Source organism: Heterocephalus glaber, unplaced genomic scaffold, assembly GCF_053883595.1.
Source record: "Heterocephalus glaber isolate CG9 unplaced genomic scaffold, H.glaber_assembly_v1.0 deba00001673, whole genome shotgun sequence".
NCBI lineage: Eukaryota > Metazoa > Chordata > Mammalia > Rodentia > Bathyergidae > Heterocephalus > Heterocephalus glaber.
Genome location: NW_028258410.1, coordinates 8812105 through 8839046, shown reverse-complemented (window position 1 = coordinate 8839046; position 26942 = coordinate 8812105). Strand labels below are relative to the sequence as shown.

At 52.9% G+C, this 26942-nt stretch overlaps 3 protein-coding genes across 7 annotated transcripts in view; 2 read left to right on the top strand and 1 right to left on the bottom strand.

Moving 5' to 3' along the window:
• Window positions 1-1055: 1055 nt before the first annotated feature.
• On the top strand, window positions 1056-12854 carry Lsm14b (LSM family member 14B). 5 transcript variants are annotated; one of them, XM_004840988.3, is made up of 10 exons: window positions 1182-1369; window positions 3084-3247; window positions 4502-4637; window positions 5510-5626; window positions 7524-7691; window positions 7967-8044; window positions 8235-8396; window positions 8715-8865; window positions 10997-11184; window positions 11736-12854. In XM_004840988.3, exons 1-9 carry the CDS (start codon window positions 1243-1245, stop codon window positions 11166-11168), a joined length of 1275 nt encoding a protein of 424 aa, XP_004841045.1. In that variant the 5' UTR covers window positions 1182-1242; the 3' UTR covers window positions 11169-11184; window positions 11736-12854. The 5 variants fall into 5 exon arrangements, with proteins under 5 accessions (XP_004841047.1, XP_004841046.1, XP_087053921.1 ...); XM_004840990.3 differs by lacking the exon at window positions 5510-5626 and having other exon boundaries at window positions 1056-1369; XM_004840989.3 differs by lacking the exon at window positions 7967-8044 and having other exon boundaries at window positions 1061-1369.
• A 1099-nt stretch (window positions 12855-13953) lies between these two features.
• Window positions 13954-19371, bottom strand: Psma7 (proteasome 20S subunit alpha 7). The gene is made up of 7 exons (XM_004840992.4): window positions 19156-19371; window positions 17398-17524; window positions 16426-16550; window positions 15751-15873; window positions 15274-15393; window positions 14705-14767; window positions 13954-14161 (listed from the first exon to the last, which is right to left on the bottom strand). Exons 1-7 carry the CDS (start codon window positions 19249-19251, stop codon window positions 14069-14071), a joined length of 747 nt encoding a protein of 248 aa, XP_004841049.1. The 5' UTR covers window positions 19252-19371; the 3' UTR covers window positions 13954-14068.
• Window positions 19372-19600: 229 nt separating this feature from the next.
• The window catches only part of Ss18l1 (SS18L1 subunit of BAF chromatin remodeling complex), a 35121-nt gene continuing 27779 nt past the window's right edge, over window positions 19601-26942 (top strand). Inside the window, exon 1 of the mRNA XM_004840993.4 lies at window positions 19601-19774. Coding sequence (XP_004841050.1) covers window positions 19706-19774 — 69 coding nt within the window. The 5' untranslated portion in view covers window positions 19601-19705. The remainder of the gene's footprint in view (window positions 19775-26942) is intronic.

Genomic DNA, 26942 nt, shown 5'->3' with positions numbered 1-26942 from the left:
GCAGTTTCCTGCTTAGTAAACCAGAGTCACAGCGCCCATCTGGCATAGGGGCAAGTTGTTCTCAGCACATTAAGAAACGCAAAAAAAAACCAACCCCAAAACAAAAAAACGTCAGGACCAAGTCCACACTTAATATAAGTGAAAGGCTTTGCAAAACTGCACGTATTTTCATTATATAGGATGCTCAGTTATTTTCTCATTCCATTTCATTTTTATAAAATGCTGGTAACTATCACTAAATTTTTCCTAGGACCTGATATTTGACTTCGATCTGGTAAGGTTCACGGTAAAGAGAAAAACATATACGTGTGTAATTACTAATCCTGCCGTGTGCGACATAAGGGAGGAACAGAGGAGGATGGGGGCTCTTTATCCACGGCTGTGGGGGCAGAAGGGCTCTAGGCTGCAGCCTGGGAAGAGCCCAGGCGGGCAGGCGGCCCGGCCCACGGGGCCTGGACAGCGAGCCAGAGCTTAGGTAAGGGCACCAGGCGTGCCCCGCGGACGGGAGGAGGGACGAACCCTTGCGGGGCCTGGAGCCTTCCACTTCCTGGAAGCGCTGCTGACCCAGCGGCCCGTCCTCTCCTCCGCCTCAGCCCCGGGCTGCGGGGAACTGCGGGTCCCCTCCGCGCCCCGCCTCCGCATGAGGGGAAGCCGAGGGCGTCACAGCTCCGCATCTTCCCGAGCCCGGCCCGGGCAGGACCAGCACGCGCAGAGAGCCGGGACTGGCGCTCCTCCAGACCCTGCCCCGGCCCACGAGTATGCAAACAGCGCCCCCCCTCCCTGGGCACGCGCGCTCCGCCCATCTGTTCAGTCTTTCGCACCCAGCCGCTCTCGGGGTGCGCCGGAGGCCGGTGCGGAAGGAGACCGACACAGGCCCGCCCCCGGCCGGCGACACCGTGCTGCGCAGGCGTGGCGTGCGAGTCCGCCCCCGCCCCTTGCCGGCGGCGCGGCCATATTTAAAGGGCGGCGGGTGCTGTGAGCCAATGGGCAGCGAGCGTGCGGGGGCGGCGCGTGGCGGCCTTAGGCCCCGGATGTGGCTGCCGCGCTGCACCTCCCCGATTCCCTCAGCCCGGCGGCGCGCCCCGCTGCACTCCCTCGCTCGCGACCGGAAGGCCCCTTAGGTGCGTCGGGAGGCGCCCGGCGGCGCGGAGCGGTGCAGGAGCGGGTGGCCCGGCAGCCGCGGTGGCGGAGCGGGCGGGGCCCGGCGCTCGTCCCCCGGCCCGGCGCGCCCCGGCTGCCGCCATGAGCGGCTCCTCGGGTACCCCGTATCTGGGCAGCAAGATCAGCCTCATTTCCAAGGCACAGATTCGCTACGAGGGCATTCTCTACACCATCGACACCGACAACTCCACCGTGGCTCTCGCCAAAGGTAGCGACCTGCTGCCGCCGCCGCGCGCCCAACCGCCGGCGGCGGTCTCGCGCCGTCCCCGCCCCCACCCCGGGACGCCCCTCCCGGCTCCTAGGACCCCGCTCCCACCCGTGCCACTGCGGACGGAGCCGCGGCCCCAGCCCGGAACCCCCGCCCCGCTCCGCGACGCGCATCCCCCCCCCACCCGGGCCCTGTGACCCTGCCCGCAGAAGGTCGGCCCGGCTTCGGCGGCGGAGGCGGCGTCTCAGCGCGCGGGCGCCCGCCCACCCGGGGCTCGCGGAGGGGCTGTCCCGTCCCCGTCATGCCGTCCTCTTCCTTCGCAGCGCAGCCCGCACCCCCTGCGGGTGCTGGCGGCGGGGCTGCCCGGAGAGCCGCGGTTCCTCCACCTGCGGGCGGTGTCCTCCTGGGGCCAGAGCGGAGTCCCCCGGGCCTCCCCGAAGGCGGGGTGGGGGCGGGGCAGGGAACTGGAAATCCTGCGCGTCCTCCTGGAACCCATTAGGCAGCTGGGGCCCACCGCGTCTGGCGGAGCCTCTTGCCTAAGTAGAATGTGGCTTGGAAAACAGACGGTTATGCCCTGATCCGAACTGTCTAGTCTTGACGGCCCACCTGCCCTGCCTTTTTGTGACAGACGCCAGTGAGCACTGACCGATTTCAAGGGATCTGTTTGCGACTGGAGAAGTCCAGAAGCAGTGAGCTTGTGCAGGCAGCGCAGGGCCCAGACCCCCTTTGTCTTCGCTTGAAGATGGGGAAAGCGCGAGGGCAGCCGGTTCGCTGCAGCAGCCCTGTGTGTGTGCTAGGGCCTCGCAGGCTCTTCATGTCTTAAACTCCCATAGATCAGAGCTAGCTAGCTCCGCGGCTCATTCATCCCGAGCCATCGGAATAGCTCCTTTTGAAGCTTCATGAGCAGCAGACTAGAGCGGACAGACTGTAGTGCTGCAGGAGGTAGTTCAGCGTTTTTGAACTCTTGTTACTGCAGTATACTACTTTTGACATGAGATTCCGTTGACGGAAGTGAGGTCCAGAGGCCTGGGTTCTCCGTAGGAGTTGTGTTTCTATTACTTAGAGCCCTGCAGCCCTACGAAGGAGAGATGTGTGATAGGGCTTTCTAGGCCCTGCAGGTTGGATATTCATATCCTAAGGAGGTCCCTGAGACAGGATTTCCTTATCAACCACAGGCTGGTTTGGGGAAGCAAAGTTCTGAGACCCCTGTTTTTATCGTGACAACTTTCCACGGCTGGTTGCGTGCAGAAGGGTGAGGGTAACACAAAACTGGCTGGTTTTTCCCCTAAGAAACCTGCCTCTTTAGCCACAGGATACAGTGTGGCTTCAGGCCCTAAACTGCTGATTGTTTCATGTGCAAAGTCAGATGTGAACAGAGATTTTTCCGAAGTAAGCCTTGTTTACTGAGTGCCCTACACCTTGGTGTTTCGCCCTGGAGGTTGTGGAGCTTAGTGAGACTTTGCAGTCCATGAAATTTTCCCTGTCATTTTTGTGACCTACAGTCTCTGGAGCGTCAGCAACTGATCCCTTGGGGATTTTGTCCACTGAGAAGTGGGGGAGTAAGCACCTTTTGAGTTAAACTTGGGTGCTGAGTTGGGGACCGTGCCCAGGAATCCCTGTCTTCTGGAAGAATCAGGAACTGTAGCATCAGAGGATTGATGGCATGGCCTTGCATGGGACAACAACTTAATCATTCTTTTTCCCAACCCCTAAGTGAGGTCCTTTGGTACTGAAGACCGTCCCACAGATAGGCCTGCTCCCCCAAGAGAGGAAATTTATGAGTACATCATTTTTCGGGGAAGTGATATTAAAGATATTACTGTATGTGAACCTCCGAAAGCTCAGCACACACTCCCTCAGGATCCTGCTATCGTTCAGGTAAGTATATTGACGTTCTGCATGGGCATTGTTTCTTTTTTGTTTTTCTTTTTTTTGGAGACAGGGTCTTGCCATGTAGTCCACGCTGGCCTCAAACTTGTGGCAATGCTCTTGCCTTAGCTTCTAGTGCTGGGATTACAAGCGTGCACTACTGCTCCTGGCCACATGGGCTTTGTTTCTAAGAGAGGCTGGTTTCCATGTCGAACTTGTCACCTGTTTGGCTAGGGTGTTCCACCTAAGGAAAAACCCTTTAGTGAAAAGTGGTCAAGTTTTCCTCCAGTCCATTGATGTTTCTGTGGAAGGTAATTCATGCAGCATAGAGGAGAGAGTGTGTTTAACATGGCATAACCATTGTGTGGGTGAGTGTGGTGTGAAAGGGTGCTACTTCCAGTCTAGTCTGGACCTAGGGTACATAGGGTATAGTATTTGGAGAAGTCCAACCCTGAGTGGTACAAAATGCAGAGATAGAAGGATTTGCTGTTCCAACAGTGTCCACTTGTTAAATTCTAGTGCTAGGACACTAAATTTGGAAGTCTTTTTTTAAATTTTTTTAAATTTTTTTAAAAATTTGCAGGTCTTAATAAGACACATGCAGGCCTGCTGGGTTATAGACCTGGATTGCCAGTAGGCCCATATTTATACGTTCGTCACTTGTGAATTTAAATTTTAACAGCTCCTCTGAGGTTCAGATTACACCAGATTCTGAGATGGGGCTACACAAGGAAGGTAGGAGCAGACAGGGTAGGCTTCAGGAGGAGTCCAGGCCAAACTAAAGAAAACTTGGATCAGGGTCCCTAGGAGGCTTCAGAAGAAGAAACTAGCTGAGGAGCAAAGAGGAAGTAGCCAGGTGAAGAGCGTAGGAAAAGATCAGTTCCTAAAGAACAGCAGTGCTCTTGAAGGCTTGGTGACCATAGAGAAGTTGAATGATGGGGGATGCATAAGTGGTTCCCTGGCTATTCCTTTGGAGGGGACGTGTTTCAAATTGAGGCTGACGCTATTGATGGCAGAGGGGAGCTATTTCGTATTAGGAGAAATTCACATTAGGATTACATGAATAGGTGCAGTTGGGGATAAAATGTTGAGGAAAAGACAGTTTTGACCATACTGGAAATTTCCCCAGGACTACTCAGTATATGAGAATACAGGCTGACAGAATGGGGACCAGCTTCCTGTCTGAGCAAATGCCCTATTTGCAGACTTGGAGGGTGACAGGATGGCCTCGTACTGTTCTCACCCATGTGTCTCATTGTTCAGTCTTCCTTGGGCTCTGCCTCTGCCTCGCCCTTCCAGCCACATGTGCCTTATAGCCCCTTCAGAGGAATGCCGCCCTATGGCCAGCTGGCAGCCAGCTCCCTGCTCAGCCAGCAGTATGCATCTTCCTTAGGTCTAGGTGAGTAACTGGTTTCTATCTACACAACTATGCTTTCAAGAAGTGGAGGGATAGACCCTGAGGGTGGGGATATGTTCTCATTGCCAGAGCTCCTGGACTCTGCTGTACTGCATGTTTGATAAATTACCCATCACAGCTTCCACTGCTTAGTGTGTTTAGTAACTGTTAGCTGAGAGTAAGAGGCATCAGCCTGAGTTTGCACCAGATGATCCAGATCAAAATTCATTTGAGGGGCCAGGGCTTTAGCTCAGTGGCACCATGCCTGCCTCCCTCATAAGGGCAAGGACCTGAGTTCGATCCCTGGTACTGGGGGAAAAAAATTTTCATTTGAAATGTCAGCCTGGGTTGGAATGGAATTCCTGGTATACTTGCCTTGAAGAAGAAACATTAATATATGTACTTAAAGATGAGTTCCAGCTGTTTGCACATCTGTAAGCCTGTACACATAATAATCTAGCTTTTTGATTAGTCTACTGGCAAAACTTAATCAAAAACATTTTCAACCAAGGTTGACTGTCCCAGAGTAAGAGTCTCCTGTCCGTAGTGAGAGTGAGTTTGGCCTTGGCCTTAACATAGCCATGCAGCTCTTTTCAGAACTTAAGAATTGGCAAGTGGTCCGCCCACCCTTGCTTGGACTCCAGCATGATGCAGCTGAGGCATGGAACGTGAATTAGGCCCTGAACCAGTTCTGCGGGTCACTTGTTTGCCTTGGTTGCTGTTCCTGGTGTGATGGGTGGCTTCTTAGCGTTGCTCGGTGTCCCTAAAATATGGTTATTGCTTGGCTCTTTCCAAGCTTTCTAGACCGAAGACAAGTATGTTCTGACTTATTTGTGTGCTTTCTCTTTGCTCTTTTCTCCTTTCTCTTCTTTTAGAGAAGTTGGTAAGCCCTCCAGCCTCAGCCGCTGCTTCCAGTCCTAGTTCTTCTCCATCTCCACAGCCCGTTTCAGAGCTTGACATGTCCTCAGAGCCACCTCAGCTCACTTCCAAGGGTAACAGCAGTTTGGAGAACTAACTGCATGCTGTCCTGCAGACCAGTCTGAGAGCAAGGGGATAAAACAAGAGCCAGAATGACAGGGACCATAGCAGACCATTCGCCAGGCCCAGGGATGAGTGGTGTCCTTCTTTTGGCTTAGCACATAGCCTAATACAGTAACTATCATAGTTTTAAAGAAGGGGCTGGAAAGAATCAGCAGAGTGCTTTGTTCATGCTGCCTGAGTCCAGGGTCTGTTTTGACCTGTCAGCAACCGCCACCCATGGGAATCTTCACTTTTGATACAGAGCCATTTCCTTGGCTTGCTGGGTCTTGCACATGTTCTGGATTGGTACAGTGGAGTTCTTCTGAGCAATCATACACAACACATGGGCCACTGGTTCAAAACTGGGAGGTGGGGCGATGATCCCCAGCTGTTGCCCAGGTGAACTGGGTTGTCCTGGGGGCAAGTTTGTCAGTGCTGGTGTTTGTCACCTGTCTTCTGCTGAGATGGCAGCACCTGTGGGGTTTTGCCATTTTCCTGATGTTGCCCTTTACCCCAAAGTTCTGAAGTTCATGTTGCCGATTCTCCTGTGCATCAATCTTGCATATGGCCCCATGCTCATTGGAAGCGTGAGCCCTCATTACCCATACGAAGTCCAGGCGGCTGCCTGGGGAATCTCAGTCTGTTTGCAGGTGTTACTTTTTATTTTTTCCCCTGGTACCAGGGATTGAACTCAGGCACCAGGCAGGTGAGGTACCACTGAGCTACGTCCCCAGCCCGGGTGTTGCTTTCTAAGTCTTGTGCCAACTTCAGTCTGATTTGGAGCAGTCATATTTTTTTTCTACTTAAAAATGACTCTAGATACCTTCATTATTCTTAGGACCATTTACATAAAACTGCCCATAGGGCAAGATTGTTTGAACTGGTGTGGTTTAATGAGAAGCAAATGAAATTGTTCATCCCTTAGGGATGGTCATGCTGAGTGAGATGATAGGCTAGAGAAACTGGTCTGGGTTAGTTCCATTAGAGAAGCCTCTTCAGATACCTGCCCTGTGAGTTCTTCCCTTGGTCTGGTCACAAGGCACTTTCCTGCAGTGATTTCTCTAGTTTCTGTCCAGGGTACAAAAGCAGACTACACCCATTCTACATCCATATCGGGCTGCTGCTTTGGTAATAGCTACCCTGTGATTAGGACCCATTTTTCTGTCTCAAATCTCCATCCACCTCCACCCCACTCCCAAGTGCCTGCTTTCACACTCACACAGACCCTGGGCTCTGCCAGGCAAGGCTCAGGACCACCCCTGTGCTGGAGCTGCCACAGCTTGGTTTGGGGATGTGTCTTCATACTGTGTGCACAGCCCCTCCTCATCAAGGCCATCTGGGAGCCCTTGCTTTATGAAGAGGCTTTGCTCTTGAGAGGCTGTGGGCTGTTTCCTTTACCATAGTCACCTCCTACTACTTTATCCTGTCTATGCTGTAAGCAAAAATGACTGTTGTAGGATTTAGCTTCAAAGTCTGACCACTGCACATTACAGATCTTCTTCAGCATGGATCAGATCCTGAATTCATCACATCTTGTGGTTGTAGAGCCCCTTTGGGGTAGAGCAGGTCAGGAGTCTCTGAGGAGATGGCTGTTTGTGCGCACAATTTTTTCACTGTTCTGTATTCCCTGACTCAGCTTAGGGCCCGGAGCACTCAGTGATGAGCTGGCCTTTGTGCTGCCCTGTGACTTGGCCTTCACCTGTTCCCAGGGCTGGCATCAGAGGGGTGGCCCAGCAGGGGGACGTGGCTGGGATTCAGACCTCGCTGGGCAGTTGTGTGCTCTCCTGCCTGATGTGCTAGCAGAAGAGAAGTGACTAGGGTGTAAGTCTTTCTTTTCTGTGCTTCTAAACCTTTCTCGCCTCAATTCAGGAGCTGGTTTTCCATCTGCCCCAGTTGGCAAGAGCCCCATGGTGGAACAGGCTGTCCAGACTGGTTCTGTTGATAACCTGAATGCCAAAAAGCTGTTACCTGGCAAGGGCACCTCAGGGATGCAGCTCAGCGGTCGCCAGGCCCACCCAAGCAGCAAGACCACTGGTGGTACTTGAACACTTTCTCCCTTGCAGTTTGCTCTGTGTTCTAAAAGTAGCGCACTACTTACTGGGTTATTTTTTTAAACATCACCCCCCCGCCACGTGCTTTTGCAGGGCAGATCCAAGTGGCAGCCTCCCTCCCCGAGGCCTCTAGTGGTGGTGGTGGTGGTGGTGGTGCCGCCGCCGCCGCCGCCACCGCCACTGCCACTGCTGGTGCCTGCTTTGGTGGCTGGGTTCTGGCTTCTGTGGGAGCTTTGCCTTACTCTTCCCTTTGCGCCTTAGATATAGTCCAGCCAGCAGCTGTGCACACTCAAGGGCAGGTGAATGATGAGAACAGAAGACCTCAGAGGAGGCGGTCAGGTAACACCTGTTGCCACTTGAGTTCTGGGAGCTGCGAGCAGCAGGCTGTGCTTTGCTTCCCTCAAGGGTGCTGGGCCTGGGGTGCTGCATCTGTGAGCTGTGCCCCGTGTTGTCTGCTGGGTGCCTGTAAGCTGCTTTTGAAACATTGGCTCAGTGGCTTCCTTTAGCTCTGGCTGTCCTCTCCTCACAGGGAATCGGCGAACAAGGAATCGCTCCAGAGGGCAAAACCGTCCTACTAATGTCAAGGAAAACACAATCAAGTTTGAGGGAGACTTTGATTTTGAGAGTGCAAATGCCCAGTTCAACCGAGAAGAACTGGACAAAGAATTCAAGAAGAAACTAAATTTTAAAGGTCTGTTTCATGTGAAAGTTGTTACACCCTAGGAGTATTCCTAGCGTGTACTAAGATGACTAGGGTGTTGTGGGAAGCCAGTGGGGTGCTTCCCAGTCTGGACTGTGGAATTAGAGAGGTAGATGAGGCATTTGCAGAAACATTTGTTATGACCACCAATGAGAAGAGGTCTCTGCTTAGGAAGAGACGCTTGGGCACTGTCTGGGCTTAACTGTGGCTGCTGAACAGACCCCTGGAGAGGGACATCCTGGAGGGAGTGAGGTATGTGGTGTTTGTTTGCTTCTCTTGTACCTTGATGTGCTTTCTTTTACTTTGTAGAGGACAAGGCTGAGAAGGGGGAAGAGAAGGACCAGGCTGTGGTCACTCCGAGTGATGAAACTCCTGCTGAGGAAGACCTTCTGGGGCCCAACTGCTACTATGACAAATCCAAGTCCTTCTTCGACAATATCTCTTCTGAACTCAAGACCAGGTGAGAGTCTTAGTGGACTGGTGGGAAAGGTCATTTCAGGAGTCTCAGAAGCATCATTTCAAGAGTCTTAGTCTTCAGGTGCTGTAACCTGAAGACTAAGCCTAGAGCTTTTAAGTTCAAGACATGTGTCTTAGGATCTTACCCACCCCCACCTTAGTACCAGGAATCAAACTCAGGACCTTGTGCTTGCCAGGCAAGTGTGCCACCACGGAGCTACATCCTGGCTCTTTTTTTTTTTTTTGAGATAGGTTTTTTGTACCAGGGATCAAACTCGGGTCCTTGCGCTTGCGGGGCAGGTGGTGGAACCACTGAGCTAAATCCTCAGTGAGATGGAGTTTTGCTATATAATCGTGGATAGCCTGAACACACTATGTAGCCCAGGCTGGCCTTGAACTTGCAGTGATCCTCCTGTGAAGCCGCCTGCCCAAGTGCTGGGATTACAGGTGTGTGCCACCACGACCAGCAGATCTTACATTTTTGCACAGTAGATACAAGAGTCCTGGCTGCATTCACCTGGGTTTGCTAGAATGTGGCTCCAGAATCTCTAGCAGTCGCCCAGGTTAAGGGAGACTTGCTGAGGTCAAGCCCCTGTGGGCTCCGGTAGGCTGTATACCCACATTCAGCGTTCTTTTTGCCTGGCCTACCAGCCGGCTGGCCCTACTATTCTGGACAAGCTAAGGACTTGCTACCTGAGGCAACTGGTAGAGTGTTCTGACCAAGATGTTCTTCCCCTGGAGTATTGGCAACCAGTGACCATATCATGGTCAGCACCTCTGGTGAGTGCCCTGGACTGTATGGAAGTCAGCAGAGTGGAAGCCAAGGGCCGAGAATCTTGCAGGTGGAGTACCAGGCATCCTCCCAGGCACTGAGGAGCAAGAAGCAAGCCGGGCAGCCACAGGGCATGCCCACCACTCTACCGGAGGGCTGTGCACAGTGAGGAATACACAAAAGTTTGAGCAAAAGATGAATAGGGGAGGCCCAGAAGTAGAGGGTAGGAAGGAAAGTGGTCAGGTCTCAGATGGCAAGCCCTGTGCCTGAGTGATGAGGCTACTCCGGACAGCACCAAAGCCTGTGAGTTAGGCTGAGCAGGGACGGTTAGGATGGGAGGGGTTTGTGTAGGGTTTTGGAGGTGCAGTAATGATGTTGGGTTTATTCTGAGCCTATGACAGCCGTCAGAAATACAGTGATACTGTACACATTTGGTGAGGGGGCCAAAGGTGTGCCAGTGTGGAGGATGAATGGTAAGACAGGAGGCTGGTCAGCAGTGCAGGTTATTTTGGAGTAAGGCATTGGTACGGTCAAGGGAAAGCCTGGGTTCTGAGTGCATTCTGAAGTTGGCATTGACAGAACGGACTGACCAGTTGTGGGAATTCCAAACTGACTCCCAGGTGTCATGGCTTGGGCTGTTGAAGGACAAAGTCATCCTTTCTTTAACAAACCTCTGGGTACACCAGGCTTCAGTGCTAAAGGGCAGGAACTGGATGGCTCCCTGTGGCACATAAGAGTTTGTGTTCTGCTCTGGTCTCAGGTCTACATGGGCTTCCCAGCACTCCTTTGTCTGCATGGCAAGCTGTAGGGCTTCCTTCATCACCTGCTGGTGTTACTTTCTCATACCTTCTCCTCCCTAGCCATCAAGCAAGCACTCTCGCTCGTGCACTCTCTCCCTCTCCCTCCCTCTCTCCCTCTCCCCCCCCTCCCTCCCTCCCTCTCCCCCCCTCCCTCCCCCCTCCCCCTCCCTCTTTCCCCTCCCTCTTTCTGTTTCTCCCTCTTTCTCTGTGTAGTGTGTGTGTGTGTGTGTGTCCCCCGTATTGCTTATGTAGTTCAGTTTGGCCTTGAACTCACAGCAGTCTTCCTGTTCAGCCTTCTGAGTGCTGGGATTACAGTTGTGTCCCACTACCCTCAGCTTTAAAGGTTCGTCTTGAGCAGCCTAGTGCACAAGGAGAAACAGCTCTGGTCTCAAAGGTGTCAGCAGTGTTAACAGTTTCCACCTCCAAGCCTTAACAGGTTTCCCTTCCTTGGTAATGGCTGCAAAAGCAGTCCATCCTTCCTATTCCCTGGCCTCTGAGGATGAGACCTGGCTCAGAAACTTTAGTTGGTGCCCACTGCAATCAGAACCTCATGTTTGTTTTAGTTCTAGGCGGACAACATGGGCTGAAGAGAGGAAGCTGAATACAGAGACCTTTGGGGTATCAGGGAGGTTCCTTCGAGGCCGCACTTCCCGTGGAGGATTCCGAGGAGGCAGGGGCAATGGGACCACTCGGCGCAACCCTACTTCCCACAGAGCCGGGACTGGCAGGGTGTAAAGACGCAGCCTCCTGAGTGAGTGCGGACCCTTCTGGATCCTTGGTGGGAGGCACGGGGACAGGTGAACCCAGAGTGAGCCAGGTCCGGGGAGCAGGCTGCTTCCTTGTCCTCCCCGAGAAGAAGCCTTGACCCTCAGTCTACCCAGGTTGCTCTGTGGAGTGGTGAGAGTTGGGCTGGCTACCCCCAGGCCTCTCGGGTGGGCCCAGCCCCTGCCGCATCCGAGTGAGGTTCTGGGTCTGGGAGGGTGTGGGCTGTGGCTTTCTCATGGGCAGCTGCTGAGTGAGTTTGCCAGACTCAGCGTTACAGCCGAGCCTGGCGCTGCACTGAGCCCGTGAGTGAGGGCAGGTGACTTGTGCACCCTCGGGCCTGGGCAGAACCGCCCTGTGCAGACGCAGTCCTAGTCCTCAGTGTGGATCACGGTAGGGAAGTGGGCAGCCCAGCCTAATTTGGAGTGCGGGGTGGGGCATTTGGGGTCCCTGCTCTTCGCCAGACAGCAGTGCCCGGTGATACTGGGCAGCTGATTACCAAACAAGCATGGACTGCTCACTTCCTGTCCTCTCTTGCAGGTTCCTGCTAGAGGTACAGGTGGTGCTGCGTATGTGAGGACACAGGAAATGCTGCACATAGAGGAAGTGGGTCCCATTGTTTACTGAGTTGGGCAAATTCTCATACTGCTGCTTATGTTTGGACTTAATCGAACTTGGACGTGGTTTGAGTTAGAACCACTTGTTTTGGGGAAGGTATTCATGGGTAACCTCTTTGAGGTATCATGACCTACGTTCCTTTTCAATTGTGCATAGCCTTATTGTAAGGTTTTGGTATTTTGCAAAAGTGTTTCTGTAGCAAAGGCTTGATCCTCACTTGGTGACTGTTTCTTTTTTATGACAGCTTTGACTTTTAAAGTGGAACCAAATCTCATTTGGCATATGTGGCAGCCAAGGGCATCTCTAACCCATCTGGTCCTTGGTGCTGCTGGCCTGGCACCCTTATAGCGGGGGGGGGGGGTCTCAGGAGCCAGGCAAGGCCAGCACAGGGTGGGATGGGTGTGTGGTGGGGTGGGTGGGCTGAGGGCAGGGGAAGGGGTGCCCCGTGGATCATGTTGTATGACAGGGTTGGGAGCTGGCAGAGGGTAGGTGGACCGAACAAGTAGCTGAAGTGTTACACAGAGCCCAGTTCTGTAGCTACTGAAGCTGTGGGTTGGAACCCAGGATGAGCCGTGCTGGTCCTCCTATCCCTCCCTGCCAAGCCTTTGACCCATGTTGCTCAGTTGGACTCTGCCACACTTCAGTGTTCTCATCCACTTGGAAATGAGCCAGCTTTCGGGGTTGGGGGTGGGGCAAGGTCACTTGACCTTATTTCTTGATTGTAAATAGTTCTTGTTTTTGTTTTAAAGTGAGTGGAGGGAGGGTGGGGAATATAAATTTGTTGCATGAATAAATGGATCAGACCTCTGAGTATAAGCATGCATCCTCTGACAGGGCATTTTGTTTAAAATAAGCACCTTGGTAACTAAATTTCCTTTAATAGCTAAAATGGCTACAGTTCTGTACTGATTGAGTTACTGCAAAAGCTTGGGTTTATTTTTGTAGGCCTTTTGGCTGAGAATTAGAACATTAGCATTGGGGTTGCTCTGTTGGAGAAATGTAAATTGTAACTATAAATAAACATGCAAACCTTTCAGCTTTCGTCTCTGCTGCCCAGATTGCCTCTGTCATGTTCAGGGACCAGTCAGAAGCAGGTGCTGTCAGGACCTGGAGCACACTTGGATGGCTAGGATTGGAGACATGGGGTTCCATGGGTGTCCAGGGAAAGAGGGACTCAGCTGCTGTGGATGAAGCACATGAGAAAGCTCTGGGTTCTCACTGTGGGTGATCTTTTGGCATGAGTGGCTCTGCTGCCAGGAATTTGGCTACAAGCAACCCATTTCATTGTAAGTCTCCAGGGGACTTCAAAAGCAGCCCCCAGCACCAGGAGGCACGCGGTCAGCTGGATTGGTTTTCCTTTAGTACCTGCCTGTGGCTCAGCAGGCTCCATGGCAAGAACCACGGCAGCCTTCCACTGGGGGGAGTGGGGTTGGCGTGCAAATGATGCCTGCCTTCCTCACCATGCATGCCATATGCAGGTAGCCTCAGCACTTAATGCTCAACTGAGGGACTCGGCAGTTGATGTTTATTTCTCTACTATGGAGTCCAAATACAGTTTAGCCATAGTTTACTACCTGTGAAAAGCCTTGGTGTTAAAATTTCAAGCTGACAATCATTTTGACAGTTGGTTTATGCTGAGCTCAAACCATGTGTGTCTCTATTTTTTAATGTGCTTGTGTGCTATAAGGCAAGAACCAGGGGATAGGGATCTGCAGATGGAGGCAAGAGGCAGTGCAGGTGTAAGGCTAAGGCTGTTATGACACAACTGCTGTGGACTGAAAGCCCAGTCGCTTTTTGGCCAAAACGTGATCAAGAATAGGGAAGACTCGGACCCACAGGCCCTAAAGTAGAAAACATGAGACCTATCAAAACATAAAACCAAACATAGCTGCTGCTCTACAGAATTTGGGGGCTGTTTAGTGCTGTCTGTGCTTCTGTTCTCACCCTTCTGTGTCCGTTAATGGACAGTCACAGTTGAGAACCCTTCCAGTAGAACCTGGGGTCTGCTGGGTGGCAGGCCAGCTGTCGAGACCCCAACCCTGGTATCTGGTTTATCTTAACAGCCTGGTAACAAGGGACACGGTAAAGCAAACAGTCATTTAAAAGGAACAAGGAAAGATAACATGTTCTCTTCACAAGGAAAGGTTAAAAAATGTGGGAGTTTACTGGGCACTCAGCATGACAGATGGGAAAGCCCACACATGACTGAGACTCATCCATGATTGAGTTTAAAAGCCACTTCAAGCAAGTTTTCTTCACGATGCTTTCTTTTGTTTCTTCTTTTCATTTTCTTCTTTTTCTTTTTCAATTTCAGCAACATATTTCTCAATTTCTTCAGGATTTAGAATCTACAAAAAAAAAAAAAAAAAAAGTTTTTTGAGATAGGGTCTCTGTAGTTCCAGATGGCCTTGAACTCATGGGAATCTTCCTGCCTCAGCCTCCCGAATGCTGGGATTACAGGCATGTGCCACTACACTTGGGTCAGAAAGCATGTTCATAGTTAACCCCCATGGTACACAATGTGCAAAGCACCTGCATCATTTGTAGGGACCTGGAGCTCCCTTGGAAAAAGACTATGGAAAACAAGGCAGCATTTGCCTGGTCTTAACAGCAGGTACAGCAGCAAAGCTGCAGTTCACAGCCCTCTCAGAGGGCCAAGAGAATACCCAAGCAACATCCCGAACCGGAGGAAGGAGAGTGGGAATTCTACAGACATCTGCAAGCAGCCCTGGACATGCACGGAGCTAAGGCCACAGTGCAGTGGCACCGCAAGGACGATACTTTTCAGGAAAGTATCACAGGATCGCGCTGCTGTGGTTTTAGCACTGGGGAGGGGAGGGTCTTTTCCAAGGCTCCCATGCAGAGGCGAAAAAGACAAATGCAGTGGTTACCTTGAGAGGCTGATCTCTCCTCATGACAGCAAGTTCAATGTTTTTGCCACCTGACTGGACCACCTTGAAGGGGAAGAAGAAGGGCGTCTACAGCACTGCCAAAGAGGCCCAGCACCAAGGTTTTTGCCCCCCCCCCATTTGGTGTGTGGAGGCCTGTTTGGGATGCCTGCACTCCCTCCTTGTTTACACACAGTGCTCCTGTTGCTGGCCTGCCCTGAACAGGCTCCAGTGGCCACTAGGACACCCCACTCCCGGCCTTGTAGCTACCCACTTTGGCTTTACTCACCTGCATCCTCAAGGTGCTAACAAAGGAGTCTGCAACCCCATCACGGCCAGCCCCCAGCCCTGGTTTCCTCTTAATTCCCCAAAGTGGCATGCACTGGAAGGCTGAGTGATCCCAGTGGTACAGACTTCAGAGCCTGAGGGCCGAGTTACTTCTCAGGCTCTGTGGCCCTGGCTATCCAAAGGAGCAAGTGGGCACATTTCCTTCCAGGGCTCTTCGAGCACAGTGGCCACAGCAGCACGACAGTGCATCTTTGCCACCCTTCCCAGCCTTCTCTCAAGCTTACTTCCAGGAGTGCCTTGATCACCAGCTTGATGGTTAGATCATCTGTCTCAATGGCTTCATCGGTATAGTTCTTCTCCAGGAACTCACGCACTGACTTGGCACCCCTGCCTATGGCATTGGCCTAAAATAACAAGCATGTGTTCATGTGGCAGACAGCGTGACAGCCCAGATCCAGCCCGCATGAGCCTCTGCCTCCTCCCAGGGCCAACACTGTGTGCTCTCCACAGTGTGTGAGGTGACAGCCCCAGCCTGTTTGTCCCCCACCCCCTTAGGAGCAATGGGCTAGGGTTCCTGGTGATTCTCACCCTGAATGAAATCATGCCTTTGATACTATGCCAAATAGCAATGCTGAATGAATTTTGTGCTCTCCAGCTAGTAACTGTCACGGAACAAATAGGCTGTACATGTAGGGCTAAGCTAACTCACTGTCACTGAAGCAGGAGGCTCAGCCCCTCCCCGTGGTCTGTCTTGAACGCACCTTCCAGGCATGGTATGTGCCAGAGGGGTCAGTCTGATAGAGTCGAGGGGTGCCATCGAAGTCAAAACCCACGATGAGGGCAGAGATGCCAAAAGGCCTGCGCCCATTGCTCTGCGTATAACGCTGGTAGGAAAAGAAGTCAATGACAATCGTAAAAGAATTCACATGACATCCAAACAACTGTGCTTAGAAAGAATAAAAATATTCAACTTAAGACCCTCTTAGGTTATCTGCAATTCAAACAATAAACTAGCTAATTCCTTTCAACATCCCTCCTCTCTCTTTCCTGCACTTTAATTCCTAGCAATCAGTTAGGATTAGGACTGCAGCACAGTGTAACTGAGGCTATTAGAAATTATTCTGACAGGCATACTTTCTGGCTCCATGAGTGCAGATGCTTTTCAGCACTCACCAAACTGACTGGCAACCAGTCATTTAGAATGGCAAGATGAAACTATTCATTCCCCTCCCCGCAGAAACATGGATTCAGAGTCCTTCGACTGCCCCATGTCAGAAAATGACAACAGAACAGTGTCACTGAATTGGAGAAGCTAGACTAGACCAAGATACCACTTACAGTAAAGACTGGGATGAGGTGCACACAAGCTGTGCAAAGTACTGAGTGAGACATGCCGTGACAGAACAGGACCTGACCCGTAACCGGTGGACACCCACCTGCTTCAGACTGGCAATGTAGCGGGTGATGTACTCCACAGTGACCGGGTCCTCCACAGTCAGGCGGTGGCTCTGGCACTCCACCCGGGCCCTATTGATGACGATCCTTGCGTCAGCAGTGAGGCCTGCAAAGACAGCAGAGGCATCTGCCGAGGAACCATTCCTCAGAGCTCCACTAAGAACAGAACTTATACACAGGACACCATTTAACCTCCCACAGATTGCCATACCAGCACGAGGTGGTTCTGAGTGACAGACAGTGGGCTCCGGAAACTTGTATGAAAAAGTGGACATATAAAATACATATCAGACCCCATTCAAACATGCTAGCTGTCTTCTGGGAACCCTTTTTTGTGGTATTGGATGTATCTCAGGGTCATGAATCCCAGGCAAGCACTCTACCACTGAGCTACTTCTCCAGCCCAGCCTTGAACTTGGGGTCCGCCTGCCTCAGCCTCCCAAGTAGCAGGGACTACAGTTGTGTGCCCAGCTTTCCTGGGGGCTCCTAGGAGTTCCATCCCTGATTTCATTTACCTGATTTGAGATGCTCTTAGGTTGGATCTGCTGTGGGAAGCAATGGGTGAGGCTGGGGGATATGAAGGGTAGTGTTTCACACCTGCTGTCCTTGCAGCTGCTGCATAAGGCACTGCCCCACTCTCTGTACCACAGTGGCAGGCCTGGCTCTAAGGGAGCAGTCACCAACACGTGGATACAGTGGAAGTGAAGGGTCACAGAAGCCCCAGTTGGAAGTGTTTGCATTCATTTAGCCACTTGTGTTTTGCCCACACTGGCAAAGAGCCCAAGGAAACTCTGGCTAGCCTTTCCTTAAAGTCCAAACCCATTTCTAAGTCATTTTCATTAACTTTTTAATTATTCGTTTATGGGTCTCACGGTCACTTGTCCACCCAACTGGTTTCTAAAGCTCTATTCCTCACCAAGACCCAGGCGAAGGCCCTGACCACAGACTTGTACCTGCAAAGGCCATGCAGACGTTGTCATCCAAAGCACAGATCTTTCGCACAGTTCTTTCATCTTGTAGTTTAGCCACTGATTTCTTTTCCACACCAAGAACAACAATGTCCCTTCCTCGAACACCAACCTTCAACACAAATCCACAAGCTGTGTGAGAATGACATGGTACCACCAGGCAGGCACAGGGGCGAGAGCAGATGTTACCTCGAATCCTGGCAAGACCGAGGGCAGCAGCCCACTGGAGGGTGTGCTCCCCTTACCCTTCCACGCGTCTGTCTCTAGTCACTCCACACTGTCCTGCAAACCAGGGTATAAACCTACCCCTCATGGGGCCAGTGCAGGTACCATGACCCAAGTGCCCAATCTCATGCTCTTAAAATACTGACAAGTGGTTTAGTTGTACTGTAGCTAGCTGGTAGTAAGCACAATGAAATACATGTCCTTCAGCCCAAATAATCCCTTGAAATGCTCTGCAGCCTGAGATGAATCTTTACCTCAGGTGTCGTGAAACCAGTGTTTCTGGGCTGTGAAGTCTTCCTGAAGACCACTGCACCCCTGTGTCATTCATCGGTTTGCCACAGGTGAACAACTACCCACTGTTACTTTAAGGTCCACTACTCCCTGGTGATGGCTGGCACTGTAGAGGGGACGATCCGGCCGCTATTTAAACATGGAACATCACTGACCATCCTTAAGAGCGGTGCAGAAACAAATGCAACAAGCATTCAGACGGACTGCCTGCCTGGTGTAGACACTGGAGCAGGTAGCTGCACCTCAGTTCTCCAGATGCCAGGAGCACCTCTCAAGGTCCTGGAGGACAGCAAAGCTCTGCACACGTGTCCACAGGTCAGAGTGGGTTTCAGTTCCCAGGCGCTTTGTCCTGTGGTGACTCACGTGACCCTCGGGCCCAGAGAACCTAGCTGGATGCAGCAAGCACCTGGCCTCTAGGAAGTACTGGATTGGGGGGCGCGATCAGGAGACTCCTCTTCCAGAGTTCTTGGGCTGAGTTAGAGCATCAGACAGATCTGATGGAGTATTAATGAAGTTAATGGGGCATTCATTAACTTCAAAATGGTTAATGACGGAAACGGAAACACTTCAAATTTCAGAACCCCGTGTGCTGGCTTTTTCTGACCACTCAAACCTTTGAAAGACCAGGTGATAAAAGAAAAGCTGTCCTGTGATCTGACAAGCAACGCCGGCAGGAGTCCCGAAGACGTCACGACTTTGTAACAGCTTCGGCTAAGGTCTGGAGCGCGAGCCCCGGCAGGCCAGAGGCTCGCTAAGACCAGAACCAGCGTCGCCGGGAGCTGGGCGGAGCAGCCAAAGCCGGAAGCGGCTTGTCACTAGCGCGGGCCCGCGAGCCGCCCTTTGTTCTCGACGCCCACCCGCGCCTCGCCGGGGCGGTCCCGCGTCCCCGCGGGCTGCAGGCGCCCAGCCAGCCCTCGAGCCGCCCGCGCGCACCTGAAGTCTCCGCTCGGGCGCCGCGAAGGGGCCAAGATGGCTCCGGCCCGCCAAGCCGCCGTGCCGGGGCGCCCGTCGCAAGTGGCCACCAAAGGCTGCGCGGCAGCTGGAACACGCAGCAAGCTCCGCCGTGCGACGCCTGCAACCCACGGCGCGGGACGCGCCCGAGGCCTGGCTCCCTTCCCGAACACCCTCCCCATGTGCGCGGCCACCGCCCCACGCGCCGCTCCCCACCGCAGAGGAGCGCGCTCCCCGGGACGAGTGCCCGCACCGCGCAGGCCCGGCCCCGCTCACCGCGGTCGAGCCCTTCTTGACGGCCTCCTGCGCGTACTCCACTTGGAAGAGGTGGCCGTCGGGCGAGAAGACGGTGATGGCGCGGTCGTAGCTCATGCCGGCGGGCACGGCCGGGCTCCGAGCGCTCTTCGCCGCCTGCGCTCAAAAGCGCTCACTCACGGCCTCCCGACCTGACGCCCCGCCCTCGCGGCCACGCTGCTGGCGTCGCTGCGTCTGACGTCAAACGACGTGCGGGCGGCGGGGCGGGGGAGGGGGCGGGCGGAACCACCAGCGAAGGCGCGGGGGGGCGGGTCGGCGCGGCGCGGCGGGCGGGCGCGGGAGTGGAGCGAGCGCCCGGGGGCTCCGCGTGGGCTCGGCTTGGGACGGCGGGAGCGCGAGTGACGGCGGCGCGGGGGACCCGGGCGCGTGACGGCGGCGGCGGGGCGGGCGAGCCCACGGCGCGGCGCCCCCCGCCCCCGCCCCCGCGCTGCGGAGAATGGGCACCGTGGGCCGCCGGGCGCCGCCGGAGGATAAACCCCGATGATCGAGGCCTGAGCCCCGCGCCGCCACCATGTCCGTGGCCTTCGCATCCGCCCGTCCGAGAGCCAAAGGGGAGGTCACGCAGCAAACCATCCAGAAGGTAGGCCGGGCCGGGGCTCGGGGCTGCGGGCTGCGGGCGGGCGTGAGGTCGGCGCGAACAAAGCCGGGGCGCAGCCTGGCGGCCGCGAGCCCCCACCACGACCCCCGCCTGGGCCGCCCGCCCGCCCGCTGCTCCGGCGAGCCGGGCCCCGGGCGCTCCCCGGAGAGCCTGCGCCAACTTTGTTGCGGGGCACGTGCCCTCGGCGAGGCAGCGGGGCCGGGCAGCCGCCGGCGGTGTGCGCAGAGCGCTCTGCTGGAGGGACGCGGCCGTGCGGGGCGTCCCGGGGCCCGGCTCCCCTCGGGGCCGGCCGGGGGCGGGGGCTCGCCGCGCTTGGCTGACAGCCGCGGTGGCAAAGGCGGCAGCGCCCCGGGGCGGGTGGCCGCTCGTCCCTACGCGCTGCTGGGCGAGCGGTGCGGGGGCGCGGGGCCTTGGGAGTGTGCGGCGGCGGGTCGGCTGCTTGGGAAACCGCCGACGCTCCGGGCTCAGAGGGACGCGTCCGTAATCGAGTGCGGCCCAGCGGCCCGCGGCCCTGCACGGATCGCGCCCCGGAGTGGACCCGCCGGCCGGCGCGTCCCCGCCCTCCCTCGCTGTCACTGGGCTTTCTCCGAGACGCCCCAGCCGGCCCCCTCGCCGAACTGAAACAAACCACACGTTCGCCCTGCAGCCTTCCTCTCATTCTGTTAGTTTGTCCACGGTTTTCTAAAGATAGCATTTACATGGACCTAGGGAAACCTTAACAAACACTTCAAGTTTTCACATGGAGACTCTAGTTTCTACTATTTATCTTTAGAAGACTACCGTAGAGGAAAATCGATGTTAAGCCGTGCCCATTTCTGATGTCTTTTGTAGCTACGTTGGTTTCTTTCTCAACTCTGGCTCCTGTAGAGTGATATTCCTGGGTTCCCATGAGCCTGCAGGTCCCCAGGGGGAATCGCTTTGATGACCACAACTCTTAACTTTACCGGGATGACCTGCCAGTCTGTCGTGGGAACTGTCTTCAGTCTTGTACCTATTTTGAGACCATCCTCACTGTTGCTATCTTAGAAATGTAACAGTTTTAAACAAATGGGGAACCTCAGCCAGCTCTGAGCAGGAGAAGCTTTGAGAAGAGCAGAAATACAGGCTTGCAAGTGTGGTGAGTCGGGAGTGGGTCTTCAGCTGAGGGCGACAGCTGACTTGACCTGACACAGCCAGCAGTCTGGTTACTGGCCTCAGTGATCTGGCAGTGTGTATGTGTACACGGGGATCTTTTACTGCAGGTCTGAAAAGGGTACGTGAGGTGTGACCTACACACCTGTGTGTGCAAATAGGCTCGTGCTGAGAGTGCTGGGAAAAGCCCAGGACTCCCTAGAAGCCTGCTCGGTTCCAAAGGAAAAGGAAGTATCTATTTGCATTCAGCATATTTCCAGGTAGAATTCTGCCAGATCAACTCCCACTCAGCTGTCCCTTCCCACCTATTTCTTCGGCAGTCCTATGGCCACTGTAGGACTCTGAGCCATTGCTTGGGCTCCCGACTTAGCACATGGCTGTCTTGCTCCTTGCTGATGCCTTGCCTGGTGTGGGGCCAGGACACAGTCTGTGCTCAGTACATTCTGCAGCATCTGTGACACCAGTTCCGTCTTGTGTCTTGCAATAAGCAGATGTGTTAGTGTCCCATATTCACTACGGTTCTCAAGGTGTTGGGGTCCCTCAGAGATTGATGGGGAATCTGATTCATGCTTCTCTCTTAGACAGTGGTCTTCTTTGTTCTTTGGTTTGCACTTGAATCACTCCAGTCTCAGCTTCAGTCTCCTTTGTGTGTTTCTGTGCTCAAATCTCCCTCTTCTTATGAGAACACTAATCCATATGACCTTGCTTTAACTTGACTACATTTGAAGTGGTCTGTTTCCCACTCAGCCCACAGCAGTGCAATCTGGCCATTTTGGTGGGGCAGGGGTGAGATTCCCGAGAAGGACAACCAGGAGGCAGAGGAAGGGAAACCTGCAAGCTTTAGGGAGTCATGGGTGGTCCCACACATGGCCCACATGGAGCGGATACCTGGGACCCAAGGCGGAAGGTTGGTATAGCTGGCTTGACTCGGGGAGGCTTAGCTTGTGGTGACTGAACAGCGCACATGGACAAGATGCAGAACTGTGCTTTGTGAGAACAGTGGGAGCATGACTGTGCCTGGGACGCCGTGTCCCCACCCTCCATGGCCCAGGACCAGCCCTGCTCTCATGGCCAAGGACTATGGCGTCCTGAAAGACCAGCACTGTGCTCCTGACAGTGCTGGCAGCTTGGGGTACAGTGGTCACCATAGCTTTATGGCTAGATGACACATTCTGGGGACCTCCTAGGGTGCCCCTTGCTGCTTGGCCTGCAGTCATTGCTCAATAAATGCAAATGCTATCTCCCCTACTGTTTGAATTGTTCTCTTCTTTTTTTGTGTCTTTGGCTGGAGAATGGGAAGGGGGCTGGGGGAGTCAGGGAGACAGATCCGTGGGAGCAGGCCAGAGCTGATGGGTGGACTTGCCAGGGTGGGTCTAGTATGGGAAGGCAGGGCAGCAAGGGTGGTGCCTTGCCCAGGGTCCAAGAGCCAGGGAGTGGTCGAGGCCACACAGCCCTGGCCTTGTGTGGCTGTGCCCGTGCAGGGGCAGAGGGGCATGGGTAAGAGATGGCACTCTGCATAGAGGCTGTGTGCCTGGGGAGAGCTGCGGAGGCAGTGGGGGCCCTGTTCCCTCCTCAGACCTGAGGACTGGCAGATCCGGTGCAGAGGGAAAGGTGGCTATTGTAAAGTTAGAGCTGTCCCACAGCTGTGGATGGCTTGCAGACAGGAGCCTGCCAAGGTGAAGTAACTTAGGCAGCTGTTACTGACAGCACTTTCTCCCCACACCCAAAGGGAGCACAGGGTATGGGAGAGGGGAGATGTTCCCACATCCCAGGCCATCTTGGGGGGGAACCCTGTGGTGGGGAACAACCCTTTGGTTTCTTTGCCACCTCTCATTTTGCATGGCCCTCAGACCAAGTGCTTCAGCCCCCAGGGGTCGGCAGGGGCAGGAAAGTCCGTTCTCTGGGAGACAGCAGTCACACCAAGCCTTGTCCCTTGTGCCCAGTGAACCCCAACTATGAGCCATCATGCTGGATGCTCCAGAGGTGCCTCTGGGCCTGCGGCCCAGCCTCCCGGAACCCCTCAACCGGGAGGGTGACAGTGCATTTGAATGAAGACCGGCCCCACCACCTTCCTGTGCTTTTTTTCCCTTCTAGGCCGGTGAGTCTCCTAGCTTTGTGGAACTTGGGGGCAGAAGGCGAGGGGAGCTTCTGCTCTCAGATTGGTGAGGCTCACTCACTGGTAGCCTCCTCGGTGCCCTCTACGGGTCATGGCTCTGGCCTCCTATTCCCAGGCCTCAGCACCTGGTTCTGCTTGGAGTCACGGGTTAGCTTCCCTGGAATCTCCAGGCTGCAGGCAATGTCCATGCCATCCATGCTCCCCTCCAGCAGGTGCAGGGATAAAGGGTGGATGCCACCTCAGGACCTGGTGCCCAGCAGGTAGGGCACAGGTACTGAGGTCCTGTAAGACCTGTGGAGCCTGGGAGGAGGCAGAGCTGGCTGTGGTGCCTAGTCCCTGCCCTGTGAGCCAAAGGGAACTGAAAGGGCTGAGAAGAAGCTGCTGTTGATGTGGGTGGGAAGAGGGCTCCTGCAATGTGCTTCCTGCACAGGACTGTGTACTTTTCAAATTGGGGAGAGGTGTGGGAGGCAGTCGGCTCTCAGTGTTAAGGGGGTGTGGTGGGGCTCCCTGGAGCTGCAGAGGGGAAGGGCAGAGCATGCTTCCTAGGCTCAAATTCATATTTCACTCACACTAATTTGTGCATATGCTTTCTGGGCCTCAGCTGTCTGGTGTTTAGAATGAAGATGATAGTGTGACTTCACTACAAGCTGTCGTTGTAGTTAAGGTGGTAACCTGGCGTGGTGTTGTAATTGATTATCTTTGCCCTTTTGATCTGGCACTTGATCAAAGTAAGGAACACTTAACTGGTGTTTGGTAGGGGAGGTTAAGGACTCCTTGCAAACTATAGACCTTCACCAGTCCAGGGTCTTGTAAAGAAGATATAGCTGCTGGCACATGGATGGGACACAGCCAAACATCATAGCATTTTATTTATTTACTTATTTATTCATTTATTTTGGGGGGTTTTTTGAGGCAGGGTCTTCCTTTGTAGTTCAGGGTAGCCCTGAACTATGTCACCCAGGCTAGCCTCAAACTCGCAACGATCCTCCTGCCTCAGCCTTCCGAGTACTGGGATTACAGGTGTGTGCCACCACACTGGGCTACATCATAGGATTCTTTTTTTTTTTTTTTTTGGTACTGGGGAGCAAACTCAGGACCTTGCGCTTGTAAGGCAGGCACCAGAACTACTGAGCTAAATCCCCGGCCCTATAGGATTTTTTTTTTTTTTTTTAATATGGAGCACTCCACGAATTTGCATGTTTCCTTGCGCAGGGGCAATTTTAGTATATGTGCTGCCGAAGCAAGCACTAGGATTTTGATATAATACATACATCTTTCTCCAGCATGGAGATCCTCACAGATGCAAGATGACTTGGTTGGCTGGTTTAAACACCCAGGGACACATAAGACAGGAAGTGACTCCTGTGTTGTGTGAGGAAGGTGGAAACATGTTTGCTGTTGTGTCCCTTTAGTGTAGTTTGCTGTATTCTTAGAGTCATTGAAAATTGTACATGTGTATCAAACACATATTATATATACCATGAAGCATGAGCCACTGCTTTCCAAAGATACTGTATATGTAAATTTTGGGGGGCCCTTTTGAAACCCACGCGCCTAATTCACATCTTGTGCAGTTGGGTAAATGTCCAAAAGCGTCTCATTGACTTCATCAGTAGGACTGCAGAGGTTTTCAGAAGTCTCCTTGGGTTGGTTTGGTCATTGTTCCTCTGGAAGTGTCCTCAGGATAGGACATCATCCCCTCAAAAGTATCATCAACCAAGAAATAGGGGGAGGGATGAAAGGGATGCATGTTATGTACATGTACCAAGGGCCCACAAGGAATGTAATCATTATGAATTGCAAATGTATACTAATAAAAAATTGAAAAGGAAAAAAAGTATCATCAGCTAGATTATCACTCACCTAGAAGTCTCAAAGTTAGGTCATTGCTCCTCTAGAAATCTCCACAGGGTTAGGTCATCCCTCCTGAAGTCTCAGAGTTAGGCGGTCACTCCATCAAGAGTGTAGGGCTAGAGATTTAGCTCAGTGGTTTCATCGCCTGCTGCGCAAGCACAAGGACCGGAGTGCAATCCCTGGTACCAAAAAAAAAACAGTGTACAGTACTCGGGTTTAGGTTATTACTTCCAGAAATCCCCTTTTGGTTAGGTCGTCACTTTTCCTGATGTCTCCTGGAATTAGGTCATTGTTCCATGAGGTGTCTCCTAAAGGGTAGGACTTTGTATCTCTTGAAGTCTCCTCAGAGACAGATCATACGTAGCTTTTTGGGAGGTTTCCTCAATTAGGTCATCTCCCTTCAAGAAGTCTCTTCAGGATTAAATCATCATTGCTCTAGAAGCCATCTCAATGAGGTCATGAATGCTCCAGCATCTCCCTCAAGGTTAGGTTATCACTCCTCCAGAAGTCTTGTCAAGTTTGTCGTTGCTTCTCCAGAAGTCTCAGGATTAGTTTATTCCTACTGCATAGCTCATCACTCATCTGGAAATTTCCTCAAGGTTAGGTCATGACTCCTCCAGAAGCCTCTTCATTGTCCCACCAGAAGACTCATCAGGGTAAGTTTATCTGTCCTCAGGCAGGGATTTAGCTCAGTGGTTTTGCCGCCTGCTGTGCAAGCACAAGGACCCGAGTTCGATCCCTGGTACCAAAAAAAAAAAAAAAGTTTATCTGTCCTCCAGAAGTTTTTTTAATTAAGTCATTGCTCCTCTGGAAGTCTCAGTCCTCCAGAAGTCTCCACAGTTAGGTCATTGAGCCTCTGGAAGACTCCTTCAGGAGTCATTTCTCTTCCAGAAGTCTCCTCAGTGAGGTAATTTACTCTAGAAGCCTTGGATTAGGTCCTTGTACCTCCAGATGTCTCCTAGGTTAGGTCATTCCTTCTCTTTGGAGTTAAATCATAACTCCTCCACAAGTCTCCCTTGGGGTAGGTCATTGTCCCTCCAGAACTCTCAGCAATAGGTCCTCACTCCTGAAATTCTCCTCAGGGATAGGTTTTCACTTCTCCAGAAGTCTCCTCAGAATTAAGTCATGTACCTCCATATATCTCCTAGGTTAGGCCATTCTTCCTCTGGAAATATCCTCAGGGTTAAGTCATAACTTCTGTGGAAGTCTTCTTCTTTTTTTTTTTTTTGGTACCGGGATCAAACTCAGGTCCTTGCGCTTTCGAGGCAGGCAGTGGAACCACTGAGCTAAATCCCCAGCCCTGTGGAAGTCTTCTTAAGTCATCATTCCTCCAGAAAGTCTCACTCATTGTTTGTCATTGTTTCTCTCTCTGTCTCCACAGAGTTAAACCATAGCTTTTCTGGCATTTTTTATAGGGTTAGCTTATGGATCCTCCAGATACCTCTTCCGTTTCATTATTGATTCTTCAGAAGTTCCCTCAGAGTTAAGTTATCACTCTTCTAGAAGTCTCTTTGGAATGTGATTTTGTTTCTCTGCAAGTCTCAGTGTTAGGTCATTGGTTCTCTCAAATTCTCCTCAGTTTGGTCATTCCTCCTCAGACTCCTTAGGATTAGGTTATCACTCCTCTTCAAGTCTCCTCAGTTAAGCCTTCATCCCTCCGAAGGCCTCCTTGGGGTTAGATCATTGCTATTATGGAAGTCTTCTCTGGGATAGGTCATTATCCCATTGAAAGTCTTATAAATTAGGTCATCACTCTCCTCAAGGTAAGGTCATTGCTTCTTCTGACATCTCCCCAGGGTTAGGCCATCCCTCCTCCCAAAGTCTCCTCAGAGGTCATTCCTCCTCCTGAGGTCTCCCAAGTGTAAATCATAATTCCTCTGGAAATCTCTTCAGGATGGGGTCATTACTTCTGTAGAAGTTCTCTTGGGGTTAAGTCATAAATCCTCCTCATATAATCTCCTCATAGGTAGATTATAGCTCTTCCAGAATTTCTTCAGGTTTAGGTCATTGCCCCTCTAAAATTCTCAAAGTTAGGTTGTCACACCTCTA